This window comes from Pezoporus wallicus, unplaced genomic scaffold, assembly GCF_028554395.1.
Source record: "Pezoporus wallicus isolate ANWC-B61680 ecotype Strahan unplaced genomic scaffold, APGP_CSIRO_Pwel_v1 contig_14543, whole genome shotgun sequence".
Taxonomy (NCBI): domain Eukaryota; kingdom Metazoa; phylum Chordata; class Aves; order Psittaciformes; family Psittacidae; genus Pezoporus; species Pezoporus wallicus.
Window position 1 is genome coordinate 125,981 of NW_026636733.1, and position 13,784 is coordinate 139,764.

Here is a 13,784-nt window from a genome sequence, read left to right on the forward strand (position 1 = left end):
TAAACCACCCAGGGAGCTCATGGTCAGAGGACCCTCCATGGAGAGCAGCACCCGGCATGCCGGCAGGAGCCAGGTCAGGCTATCAGCTTCCTCTCCAGAGCAACACATTAATCCTATGTGAGACAACAGCAATGCAAACACACAGCCTGGGAGGCTGGGGCGCCCGCTGGAAGGGGTTTAAGCTGTATTTCCTGAAAAGGAAATCAAACAGAAGGTTTCAGAGATGCTGCGGATGCTCCAACAAATGCCTGGGCTCCACTCAGCCCAATGCGGGTGAGCCGCTATCCGGGTGTCAGGGAATAGTTGGAGCTCTGGAAGGGAAAATTCCTTAGAGAAACCTAAAAAGCTCTTCAAAATCAACCCTGAAGAAGAGGTTTGGAAGGGGACAGGTGTGCAAGTAGATGAAGGAGATGTTTCTCATCATCATCCCAACAGCAGGTACCCAGCTCTCACATGCATGAGACCCTCAGAAGTTCCCAAACTCAGCACCATCAAGGAGACCCAACTCTTCTGTGTCTATATAAGGCCTCCTAACCCCAAGAACCTATTTTTGTGGATCATGGACTCCTTATAGACCCACAGGCTGCAAAGAGTTTTCCCCAATTTTGGAATAACCACCTCAAAAATCCAGCAGCATCTTCCAAGGGCCTGAGAGTCACGTTTCCAATGAGCACGAACCACGCTGGGAAGCACGGTGCATCCAGCAGCCACCCTGTCCCTGCTCATAAACTGGGACCAGGGAGGCTAAAAATTCTCCCCATCCATCCCGGAAAAAGGCCATAGTGGGAAAAATTCCTCTGTTAATCTCTGGAGGAATCTGCACCCAGGGAATGTGTCTCTGGGAATCTAAATCTGACAGGGTTAAAGCAACAAGCTATTTTTCATGTTGCTCTGCTCCATCATCACAGAATCCCAGCCTGGTTTGGGCTGGAAGGGATCTTAAAGCCCATCCAGCTCCAACCCCTGCCACGGGCAGGGACCCCTTCCACTAGAGCAGCTTGCTCCAAGCCCCTGTGTCCAACCTGGCCTTGAACACTGCCAGGGATGGGGCAGCCACAGCTTCTCTGGGCACCCTGTGCCAGCGCCTCAGCACCCTCACAGGGAAGAGCTTCTGCCTAAGAGCTCATCTCAGTCTCCCCTCTGGCAGGTTAAAGCCATTCCCCTTGGCCTGTCCCTACATCCCTTGTCCCAAGCCCCTCTCCAGGTTTCCTGCAGCCCCTTCAGGCACTGGAGCTGCTCTCAGGTCTCCCCTTCAGGAGCCTTCTCTTCTCCAGGCTGCCCCAGCCCAGCTCTCTCAGCCTGGCTCCAGAGCAGAGCTGCTCCAGCCCTCGCAGCATCAGGATATCTTAATGCCAGGTAGGACCAGGTGGGATCAGGGGAGGGTGGAACAGAGAAAGCTATGCAGTGACGTGGTTTTCAGACACAGTGCTCACAAACAGGAGGCACGGGGGTATTTTTCTCCCTGGTAGTAGCAGTCCACATCCATTTCCCATCGCACTGACTGGAGACAGAGTTCAAGAGCTTTACTTCTGAAGCATCTAAACAACCAGTCTCTGCAAGCAGGCAGCAGATTCCCAAGAGCCACAGTGACCCCTCGGAAGACGATGGGAATCTTCTGGCTTTTCCTGCCTGGTTCAGTGAAGGCATTTGCAGGATAGACCCTTGCAAACAGCGGATTGCACACCCCCTTTGCAATGTGTGTGCTCTACCTCTGCAGCCCTGGCTTCATTCACGCTATGCTGCTGGGTCATGCGTGGTGTCCATCCCAACGGGTAAGAGCTGCAATGCACCAAGTGATGCTGGAAAACAAACAGATCCAGACCAAAAACCTGAAGCAGAGGTTAAACATAAGCAGGCAGAGAGGCCACGAGACCAGAGCAGGCAAACCAAAGGGAGGGGAGATGTGTTGCAAACCTAAACCCGCTCGGATTAAGCATCTAATCACCACACAGAGCAATCCTATTGAATCAAACAGCGATGGATTAACGTGCTGGAAGCCAGCCCGCCATGCACAGGCTGTGCTTTGCCAATGGGACATCACAGCCCTTGGCAGAAAACAACCCTTCACCTGCTGAGTTTCTGATCTTTCGTCTCTTGCCCTTGGAATAGTTCACATTTCACACCACAAAGTTCATTAAAGCCACTTTTCCACAGCAGCCAAGCGAGGAAAGGAACAAATGAGCACCCGAGCCCGCCCCACACAGACTAATCAAGGGCCTGAGAGGCACCCCAGCTCCATGGAGCCTCAGAGCCTGCCAAACCAGCTCCAGGCTCACCCTCTGAAGGGCACTAATGAAGTTTAAACCCGCCGTTCCAGGCTGAATGGGGAGCTCCTGCAGAGAGCAGGGTGTACCTCGCCCTTTCCAAACGCAGCAGACCCAGGTCCCACTCCCTGCAAAGTTGTGTTTTGCAAGAGAGGTTGTTCAAGGTCTGCACGGATGCAGTTTTCCCCCAGGAGCAGGAAGCTGTGCAATGGGATGACCTTGGCGTGCTGTGCTTCGGGATGTTTCTACATGTACCACCAGGCAGATCACACCAGTTTACCAGGAGTCTGCTTCAAAGGATGCACTATGCCTTCTTACTTCTGCTTACATTTTGGAATGGCTTCATCCTCCAGTGCTCCTTGTCACTCCCAGCCCCACAGGACAGAGGATTTGGCTGTCAAAGGCTACTACAACTCTGCATGAGTGGTTACTCATCTCCTGGTAAACCTGTGAGCTAAAAGAGGGGGGGGGGAAACTCAATCTATTTAAATCAAGGAAAGCAATTCCAAGCAACAGCACCCATCCCAAAGGATGGTGTAGAAGGAAGCCCAGAAACTCCTGGCTGTGTTACAGAAGGGCAGTGTGTGATAAGCAAGCTTTGGCCAGGCAGCAGCCTCACCACAATTAAAGCAGTTTCCAATGGGATCAAGTCACCCTGGGCTTAAGGGCTCAAAGAACATTTTGATGGTGGTGGGAAAACCAGGGATTGGTTTTGATGGTAACATGGAAAGTTTTAGCCCTACAAAGGCAGAAATACAGCTACTGAACTGAGAGGACAACGAAAGAAAAAAGAGCCAGACCAGGAAAAGAGCTGGGGAAAAGCTTTCCTCTCCAGGATGCATTGACTACAGAGGGCTTGCATCCCTGTCATTAACCTGTTCCACTTTGAAGCACCAGACACCCACAGCCAGCAGCTGCAGCCCTAACAAGAGGTGTTATTGTCCACCAGGCACCAGCTTTCCACTCCTTTTCATTCCCAGGAGGGCAGCAACTACAATGTGGCTGCAGAGGTGATCCCAAAGCTCAACAGTAAGATTGGCATGGCTTTCATTAAAAAGGGATGTTCATCACTGCACCAAGCTCAGAAACACACTGAATCCCAGCCTGGTTTGGGTTGGAAGGGACCTTAAAGCTCATCCAGTCTCAACCCCTGCCACAGGCAGCGACAGCTTCCACTGGAGCAGCTTGCTCCAAGCCCCTGTGTCCAACCTGGCCTTGAACACTGCCAGCAATGGGGCAGCCACAGCTTCTCTGGGCACCCTGTGCCAGCACCTCAGCACCCTCCCAGGGAAGAGCTTCTGCCTAAGAGCTCATCTCAGTCTCCCCTCTGGCAGGTTAAAGCCATTCCCCTTGGCCTGTCCCTACATCCCTTGTCCCAAGCCCCTCTCCAGGTTTCCTGCAGCCCCTTCAGGCACTGGAGCTGCTCTCAGGTCTCCCCTTCAGGAGCCTTCTCTTCTCCAGGCTGCCCCAGCCCAGCTCTCTCAGCCTGGCTCCAGAGCAGAGCTGCTCCAGCCCTCGCAGCATCTCCATGGCCTCCTCTGGCCTCGCTCCAGCAGCTCCACATCCCTCTTGTGCTGCTGCCCCAGAGCTGGATCAGGGCTGCAGGGGGGGGTCTCCCCAGAGCACAGCAGAGGGGCAGGATCCCCTCCCTGAGCTGCTGCTCACGCTCTGGGGGTGCAGCCCAGCACACAGGGGCACACAGTGTCCATTTTGCAGTTCTCCCTTCAAGGGCTGGAAGTGGCAATGAGCTGCACTGAATTTGGAAGCTCATTTTCCAGACCTGCTTCTCCCAGCTTCCCTCCTTGCATCCCCTCTTCTAAGAATCTGTTCTGCTACAAAAACTTTCACAAATGGTGTCTCAGGGACTGCAGCAGTGCCTAGACTGAGAAATGCTGCTCTAGGGAGGCCATTAGCACCGGCAGGGCATGGTTTGGGGGGGGTGTGTGTGGGGAGGTGTTAATCATAGAATCATAGAATAATTAGGGTTGGAAAGGACCTTAAGATCATCCAGTTCCAACCCCCTGCCATGGGCAGGGACACCTCACACTAAACCACATCACCCAAGGCCTTGTCCAGCCTGGTCTTGAACACTGCCAGGGATGGAACATTCACAACCTCCCTGGGCAACCCATTCCAGTGCCTCACCACCCTAACAGGAAAGAATTTCCTTCTTATATCAAATCTAAACTTCCCCTGTTTAAGTTTTAACCCGTTACCCCTTGTCCTGTCACTACACTCCCTAATGAAGAGTCCCTCCCCAGCATCCCTATAGCCCCCCTTCAGACACTGGAAGCTGCTCTGAGGTCTCCATGTGACTTCTCTTCTCCACGCTGAACAACCCCAGTGTTCTCAGCCTGGCTCCATACAGGAGGTGCTCCAGTCCCTGATCATCCTCGTGGCCTCCTCTGGACTTGTTCCAACAGTTCCATGTCCTTTTTATGTTGAGACACCAGAACTGCACACAATGCTCCAGGTGAGGTCTCACGAGAGCAGAGTAGAGGGGCAGGATCACCTCCTTCGTCCTGCTGGTCACGTTCCTTTTGATGCAGCCCAGGATACAGTTGGTTTCTGGGCTGCGAGCGCACACTGAAGCCGGCTCATGTTCATTTTCTCATCAACCAACACCCCCAAGTCCTTCTCCTTGGGCTGCTCTGAATCTCTTCTCTGCCCAACCTGTAGCTGTGCTGGGATTGCTCCCACCCAGGTGTAGGACCTTGCACTTGGCATGGTTAAACTCCATGAGGTTGGCATCAGCCCACCTCACAAGCGTGTCAAGGTCCCTCTGGATGGCATTCCTTCCCTCCAGGGTATCAACCGACCCACACAGCTCGGTGTCATCGGCAAACTTGCTGAGGGCGCACTCAATCCCACTGTCCATGTCAGCGACGAAGATGTTGAACAAGATCGGTCCCAACGCTGATCCCTGAGGGACACCACTCGTTACTGGTCTCCAGCCGGACACTGAGCCATTGACCACAACTCTCTGTGTGCAGCCATCCAGCCAGTTCTTTATCCACCGAGTGATCCATCCATCAAATTGATGTCCCTCCAATGTAGAGACAAGGATGTCGTGTGGGACAGTGTCGAACGCTTTGCACAAGTCCAGGTAGATGACATCAACTGCTCTACCCCTGTCCATCAGTTCTGTAGCAAAACTGCCTTGGATCACTGCCTACATTACCATGAGGTAAGCCATGCTGCCAGGGGAATGGAGGAACATGGGGTCAGGGATGAGTGGTTCAGGGATGAGTCTCAGCCCATTCTGGCTCCTCAGAAACACGATGATGCAGAACACAACCCAGGACAGAACAAGCTGCAGCTCTCGGGAGCTCTTCAGACTTGGTGGGGTTTAAATCCACAAAGCAGGAGGTTTGTACTCCTCTAACGAGTATTTACCCATGGAAACCCCAGTGATCCCTTGACAGAAGGTGCTGTGCTGATGTGTGGATGTGGAGGGCTGGATGCTGGCTGGATCACCCCTGCACAACCACCTCCATCCCTTGGGAAGCGCTTTGCTGGGGCTCATGTCTCCTTTCAGCTCCATAAGGCTCACAGCCCTGAGGAGGAAACTCACTCCAGCCCAGGACCAGCATTCTGAGACTTCACCAGCTGCTCTGAGCGCTTGCCCTGGTTTCTCCAAGGGGATGATGAAAACAGGGCTGGGTTTTTTTGGCTCCAGGCAAGGTTTTTGCAGAGCTTTATCAAGGACAAACCGCTCCTCAACTACCAGGGACCACATCTGATAGAAGCACCTGGGGCAGGTGACAGCAGAGCCTCTCCTGCCTGCGCTGGGTTGTTAGCTCTGTTGACACAACACCATCAAAGGCACCTTCCCCATAGCTCACAAGGGGAAACCTGAGCCTTAAACTCCAGCAGCTCCCACTCAAAGCACTGAGAGAGGGCCTGGGGGAAGAACAGAGCCAAGAACAACCAACAACCAACGTGGGAGAGGGCTTTTTGCACACTTACGGGGTTGGGTTAAGGCTACCTGGGAGGTTTGCAGGGCAAACTTGAGGCTGATGGGCTCTGCTCATTTACAGGCTAAAGCAGGGAGCATCGGCTGCTCTGATGTGGCTGTGCCTTGACACTGAACATGGACAGAGGGGATCAGAGCATTTAATGAACGAGGTTTACCTCCAAGGCTGGTTTTATCCTCAAATCCTGAGGGACATGAACAGCTTTCCCATCTCCCAGCGAAAACAAAGGCAGCGTGAGTGCAGGGAGAGCAAACCACCAGGAAACAGGTCCTGGAGTCCCACCTCCCCGGCAGAAGGGTGGGCACATGGAGAGCCTCCCATAGCAAACAGGAAGAGCAGAGCCACGAGTCTCCTGAGTCCCGATAGCACAGTGGGATCTCACAGTGGGAAAACACACAGCACCAAGGGGGGAACTGGGGCCTTTCCAGCTCTCCTGCCTCCCCAGGTACCTGGAGAGGAGATGGGATCGTGCTTGGCTGCGGGTGATAAAGCAGAAACAACAGGGAGGATGTGCAGATCCTGCAGAACTTCAGCTCACGTTCCTCTCCCTCAAAGACCTGCTCTTTGTAACACCATTCCTGACTCTGCCAGCACAGCAAGAGGCTTGGTTTGGGAAAGAAAAGCTTTCCATCTCTGTCCCTAAGCCCCTGGGAGCATGGGCAAACCTCCTGGCATTTTTCTCTCTGGTTTATAAAAGGTATTTCCCAGTTTGGTGCAGGCAGAGGCCAAGTGCAGGGCTCCCGAGAAACATAAACTAACAAATACAGGAAGGGAGAAAGTCTGCAGGAACACAGAGTCTGGAACAGCACAGCAGGCCAGAAGGAAAACTGCCTGCGGATATGGATACACCTCGAAGTTATCCCCTGCAGCCCAAGGAGGACACAACAGGAGAGAGATGATGGGGAAGGTCCTGGGTCAGTGCTGGTGGCCGAGGCAGCCTCTGCCAGCAGCATTCATTGCAGAGATGGACAGGATCTCATCCAGAGTGCTTCACAACCACATGGAAACAGGACAAACCTTCCCTGCCACCAGCACAGCCTGCATCAGCCAACTCCAAGCCCACGCCAAAGCCTCCACACTATGGGAACCCCAACATCCCCCATTGCATGAAACCCTGGTACTCCCCATCCCAAAGGGGTTTGGTTTCTTCCCTGGCTGTTTCAGCTGCACAAGAGCTTGTTTTGGGGGGAGCACCAGAGGATTATTGCCACCAAAGCCACCCTGCGTGCGCCCTCTCTGCGGGAGCGGCGTGCTGCAGCTTGAGTCAGAGTGGAGACTAACCCTTGCCTCCAGCTGCATCAACAGACTCCAGTGTAAACCACCTCCAGCCCTCTCTGTCAGGTTCTCCTCTGTGCAGATAGGCTCCAAGTCAAACAAGTGCCCAGGTTAATTATGCAAATCGAGAGAGAATAAAGCAAGCATCCCTAACACATGGAGAAAGGCTCCTGCCTCCCAGAGACCACCTACCCTGGGATAACATTGCAGCCTTCCCACGTAATGCCAGGGCCATTAATTACAGCTCTCCTCCTGCTCTGGCAAGGCTCCTGTGTGGGAGTGGAGGAGGTGGAAAACAGCTCCAAAGTGGCCAAAAGAGCTTGAGGGAGAAGGGTTGAGAGGCATTCCTGTTCACGTGCCTAAAATAGAGATCCTGCTGCCTTTACGCCCTCCTTTGTAGAGCGTTGAGCCCCACCAGGAAAAAGCACTATATAAAAGCCAGGCGTTGACTCTCTTGTTCTGCACCAGCCTAATAAGCCCAAAGTCAATGCCATTGTTTTAGATCTAAGCACAAAAATACTTTGAAACCTCAAAAATTAGGGTTTTTGGAAGCAATTATCTCCCTCCTCCTCTCTGAGACTAAAAGCAACACAGGCCAATTACTGCTTTGAAGGCTAAATATTTACTGCTGGGTGAAGTGCAGCAGCTCGGGCTGGAGAGGAATCATCCAGCTCTGATGTCATCTCATGCCTACAAGGAAGAAAACCCAAAGGAAAAACAGGTATGAACAAACAACAACAGAAAAGCCCTTTGGAGAGGGGAAAGGATGAAGTGGGTTCAGCTCACCCGTGTCCAAGGCATTTAGTGTGGCCCTGGCACTGTTCTCCCAGTCGCTTTAGGTAGCCCTACCCAGGTCTCATTAGATAAGATGCTCACGCTTAATGAGGGTGCAAGGAGAGTGTGAGCCAAGCTCTCTGAGCAAGAACTGGCCTCGTGGAAGAGCCGGTGCCTTATCCTGGAGCAAGACCTACCCTATAGAGTCCGTAGGGGCAGGTGTGGGAACTCCTCAAGCTCCAGCAGCAATTAGCCTGCACACAGCAAGGGTTCATCCATCAATGTCAGCTCTTGTAAAGAGTAACAGCCCTCCTGCCTTATTTAGCTCTGACTCCTGAGTTTCAAAGCTCTCAGCTTTTGCCCCCTCCAGCCACTATTCTTTCCCAGGCAGCGGATGCCAACCCTACGGTTAAGGGCACCAAGGGATAAAAAGAGAGCAGTTATGTGTAAGACACAAAAAGGAGAGCAGTGATGTGTAAGATACAAGCAGCTATGTGTAAGATAGCACCAGGGGCACAAGCAGGGAGTGACTCATCTCCTCTGCAGACCAAGGAACAAGAGCTCTCTGTTTGGTGAGCCTGCCTGAAGTTTCAGTTGCGATCCCATCTCGCTCCACGCGCTCGTGACAGCATGCAGAAAGATTTCCTCGGGGGATCTTCCCATGGGACTTAACTCTGACACATATTCCCACAGGACTCGTTCTTTACAAAGTGTAATCTGTTAGTAAGGCACTGGGAATCTGACTCGGTGAAATACCAAGAGGGTGAGTGAGCGGAGCTGGGTGCCGGCGGCTGGAGCCACGGACACGACTGCGAGTCGTGCCCCGCATTCAATGCGACGGAAGAACTCGCTGGGCTGGAAGAATAGATGTCCTGGGTCAGAGCAGAGGTCTGCATGGCCCAGTATCCTGTTTATGCTACCCATGGCCTCTTCTCCACCCCTGAGCACAGGGAGATTGCTCCAGCAGGGAAGGGGGAAGAGTGAGAGCCAGTTTTCACATACATGCAGGCTGTGGTTGCTTTTCTCTCAATCCATGGCTGGTTAATTCTCACATGCAGTGGATGGGCAGATGCAGGAGTCAAACTATGCTGGGTATCAGTCTGCACAAGCAGCCATCAAGCACTGAGTTACATGTTAACATGTCAAAGTGACAGCCCACCAATTCCCAGAGGACACCAGGATGCAGAAACATCTGGATCTGGGAGGACTTCATATAAGGGAAAGAAGTGTCAGACAAGAAAATACAACTTTAAATAATAACTGAATAATCCACAACACTTAAGAGTACAACGGAGGAGGATCTGCACCCAAGCAGACACATCAGCAAGGAGTGGCCGCTGGATGCTGAGCTCCTTTTCTTCCTCCTACTCTTGGTTGCACATCAAGCCTTCACTGCAATCACTGCTTTAACACTGACTTTCCTCCCCCCAGTTCTTCTGCTTGTCTCCAGAGTTATTTCAGTCAGACTGAGAAGCAGAAGGAAAACAAGCACAGTGTGTGTGTGTGTGTGTGTGTGTGTGTGTGTGACATGGGGAGTCCGAACCCCAGGGTGGGAAACCAGGGCTGGTGTTTTCCTGCCCTGAGCATGGGGACTGCAGGAATGTGCCTGCTTTCCCACGCTGTGGGTAGCCCGCACGGGCATGTCTCCTCCACTCCTCAACATACCTGAGGTGGCGGCTACCAAGGTTATTAAAGAATACAAATCTCTCGGCTTTGAGACATCCATTATTAACAAAACAGGCTCTTGTGGGCACAGGGAAGTGTCACTCATCCCGCACGGCACGAACCGGCACTGAGATGCTCCTCCAGACAAAGAGGAACAACCCAGCACAGTGCTGCACGGACAAGGATACTGAAGTCTGTGGCCAAAACCAACCCCAATATCACCTGAAAACTGGTCAGATAGTGATAAAACACATGGGGAAACCCAGCCTGAGAGCAGCCATCGCAGGGCTGAGGAGGGTTTTACACGTTTGATAGTGGCATTTCTCACCTGAAGCCAGGGGCCGGATCCACTCCTTGCTGTTCAGGTCGAGTCTCCAGAGGTCGTTGAAGGCAGCGTTACAACTGCTCTGTGTGCAGCCACCAAACACGTACATGGACTGGTTAGAGTCGTAGTAACACGCACCTGGAGAACAGAAACACATCAGGCAAGGCCCTGACATTTGTGTTTTGGGGTGAAAAGAGAGATCAGTCTCCTCTCGGGCAGGTTAAAGCCATTCCCCTTGGCCTGTCCCTACAGGCCCTTGTCCAAAGCGCTCTCCAGGTTTCCTGCAGCCCCTTTAGGCACTGGAGCTGCTCTAAGGTCTTTCCTCCTGTTCCATACAGAACAGCAGATGGGCTGCCCCAACTTCAATAAAACCACGGGCCAGGTTAGGGATATCCCTGAGCAGCATAAACCTCCAGCAAGAATCTTATCCCCTCAAGCAGAGCTGCTCCTGAAAGTGCAAGGAAAGCTGCCTTAGTAGCCTGCAGTTAATGAGATCAGCTATGATTAGCACTCAGCACTCCTCCCTTCTCTGAGCTCATTCCTATGATGTCCAGGGTCACCAGATGAGACTAAGAAACCAGCCTGCGCACCCAGCCCTTCACTTACTGCTTTTTCCAGATCTGACAGCATTTCGTAGAATTATTTGCGTTGGAAAAGCCCTTTCAGCTCATCCAGTCCAACCATTCCCCAGCACTGCCAAGGCCACCCCTAACCCACGGCACTGAGGCCTCATCTCCACGGTGTGTGAACACTTGCAGGGACGGTGACTGCAGCCCTGCCCTGGGCAGCCTGTTCCAATGCCTGAGCACCCTCTGGGGCAGGAATTGTTCCTCAGCTCCATCTAAACCTGCCCTGGTGCAGCTTGAGGCCGTTTCCTCTTGTCCCATCCCTTGTTCCTTGGGAGCAGAGCCCAGCCCCTCCTGGCTCCATCCTCCTGGCAGGCAGTTGTAGGGAGCCATCAGGTCCCCCCTGAGCCTTCTCTTCTCCACACTGAACCCCCCAGGTCCCTCAGCCATTCCTCATCAGACTCTAGACCCTACTTTCAGCATCACTGAAACACATCCTACACAAGCATTCCCTCTGCTCCTTATGGGAAAGGATTAGGCAGCGAGATGGGGAACAGGGAGGGAACACAGCACTTGATGGCCCTCCAAAGATACCCAGGGAAATAAAGAGCGTTTGGCCCCAAACCAAACTCTGCAGGAAAAAGAAATTATATGCAAGTGTCTGCCTTTGGCAGTGCCCCATGGCACCCAGGCACCTCTGCTGGGAAATACATTAAACATGAGAGCAGAGAGGACTTGCTCAGCTTTTCTGCCTTGGAGGATGAGGAAGATTCAAACGTGTTCAGAAAGTTAAATCCCTGCAGCTACAAAGAGGATTTCCCAAGTTCTTCATTTCCCTCCTCAAATACAACGAGCCCCATTGACTTTATAGAATCCCAGCCTGGTTTGTGTTGAAGGGACCTTAAAGCTCATCCAGCTCCAACCCCTGCCACAGGCAGGGACATCTTCCATAGAGCAGCTTGCTCCAAGCCCCTGTGTCCAACCTGGCCTTGAACACTGCCAGGGATGGGGCAGCCACAGCCTCTCTGGGCACCCTCACAGGGAAGAGCTCCTTCCTGCAGTGCTGGTCAGAGCTGCTCTCCAGTTCAACAATAAAAATAGATTCAGACGATGTGACCTGAGGGGACACGGGATGCTCGGAGCTTGCACAGACAGAAAGGCTTGTTTCCCTTTTGGAAACAGCAGCCAGAAAAGAGAAGAAATGGAGCCTATAAAAGGAGCATCTGGAGCAAAAGGCTGAACCTACTTTTGGTAGCAAGAGAAAAGGGCTCACAGCAAATCCCCACGAGAAGTCCCTGCTCTCAGCTTTGCTCTAGGCCAGTACAAGCACGTCCCTGGTTTCCAGTGATCCAACACCACAGCCTCACTTTTGCAGGCTGGAAGGAGGTAATTCCAGTGTGGAATTGCTGTGTAATACATCCCACCCCTACGTACACCAGTGACACTCATCCTGCTGCGCGCTCAGCACCATGCTGGGACACGATGACACCTGGTGGTCTTTGCTGAAGGTCCCATGGTCTGATCCCCTATTGAAAAGCCAGCAGCCCTCATGCCCTGGGCTATTAGGGATGAGTCCAGGGTGCTTTGCTGACCACCGGGTAGGAATGGGGGAGCTGGGGATATGGGATGTGCTCACAGGGTGAGACCACACAACCTATCCCTATCTACAGTGTCCTTATGTGCAACTGAACTGTCTTCATCGCAGCCCACATCTTGGTGAAGGATTTAATACCTCTAGCGCCACAGCCCATCGCTTTGGAGCTCTGTCTGGGTTGGAGGATACATAATGATGGTGAAGTGCATGTGCCTGGCACTGGATTGAGGAAGAAATCACGATGAAGAATAGTTTTAGTGCTTTAGCTGCTCCCTGAGACTCAGCCCTGCCTCATTTTCACACAGCAGACCCTTGGAGGTCACCTCCACCCAGCACAGGGTGAGGTGCTTCACACCCTAAGCCCATGCAGTTAACACCCAGCACAAAGCAACACTGGGGCTTTTCTACTTCACCTTTCAGGAACGGCTTAGTTCCTTTAGAAATCTAATCCCCACCTCAAGCATGCCATGGTGAGAGCCTCTTCCTCCTCCCCACACCAGCCCCTTGGCAAGCTCAGCCTGCACACCGCAGCCCAGCTCCTCTATTATGTTGGAGGGGAGGTGGCAGCATTCTTCTCCTCTATTTGGCTTCAAACCCCAGGCCAGCCAGGCAGGCACCATGAGGCATTTTAATCCTAGACCGAAAGAAGTCAAACTTACTGTGCCTTGCTACTCCTTGTAAAGCTGCTGAAGCTGAGGAAGGCAGACTGGTTTGGGGAGGAAAAAGGACATTAGGGGTCAAGAAGGAAACAAAGCACAAATGAAAGCTGCAGTTTAAACCAGGCTTGCAAAGGGGTAGAATAAATCAAGGGAGGAGGGTGTGAGTCCCTGGTGCCCAGAAAAGGGTGAACACTGGATTTTGGGTTGATTTTTGTCAAGTGTCAGTAAAATTCAGTGTCCCCCATGTTTCAGTACTGCAAACACACAGATCTGTGTAACTGGAAACGAGGGCAAGAAATATTTGGGCTGTTTGAAGATGCTGATACCTGAACAGAGCACAGATGCAGCTGGATTTGAACGTGTTCCTCTTGGCCCTCTGTGCTGCACCACGAAGCATCAGAGACCTTTGCCTGGAGCATGAGATAACTGAAAGGAAGATCAAGTGGGAAGGGAAGACTGACTGCAGAGCACATGCCCTTTGTGGTACCTGGCTTTTTAAATGTCGAGTACACCAAATAAAGTCACCTGAGTTCAAAGGCTGCATTCCCCATTGGAGAGAGGGGAAGGAGTCAGCTTGGCTATTGGAATCCCAGTGCAGCTAAAGGCTGACAGCCCCCGGTGTCGGCATTCCCAGGAGGAGCCGGCCAAGCTGATGCTACAAGCGTTGTACATCGAGCTGCTGGCA

General features: G+C 52.6%; 1 protein-coding gene across 2 annotated transcripts in view; it reads right to left on the reverse strand.

Annotated features, from left to right (window-relative positions):
* The window catches only part of FBXO42 (F-box protein 42), a 51,149-nt gene that overhangs the window by 14,570 nt on the left and 22,795 nt on the right, over nucleotides 1–13,784 (reverse strand). For both annotated transcript variants that reach the window (XM_057401310.1, XM_057401311.1), the window contains one exon: nucleotides 10,284–10,418. In XM_057401310.1, coding sequence (XP_057257293.1) covers nucleotides 10,284–10,418 — 135 coding nt within the window. The remainder of the gene's footprint in view (nucleotides 1–10,283; nucleotides 10,419–13,784) is intronic.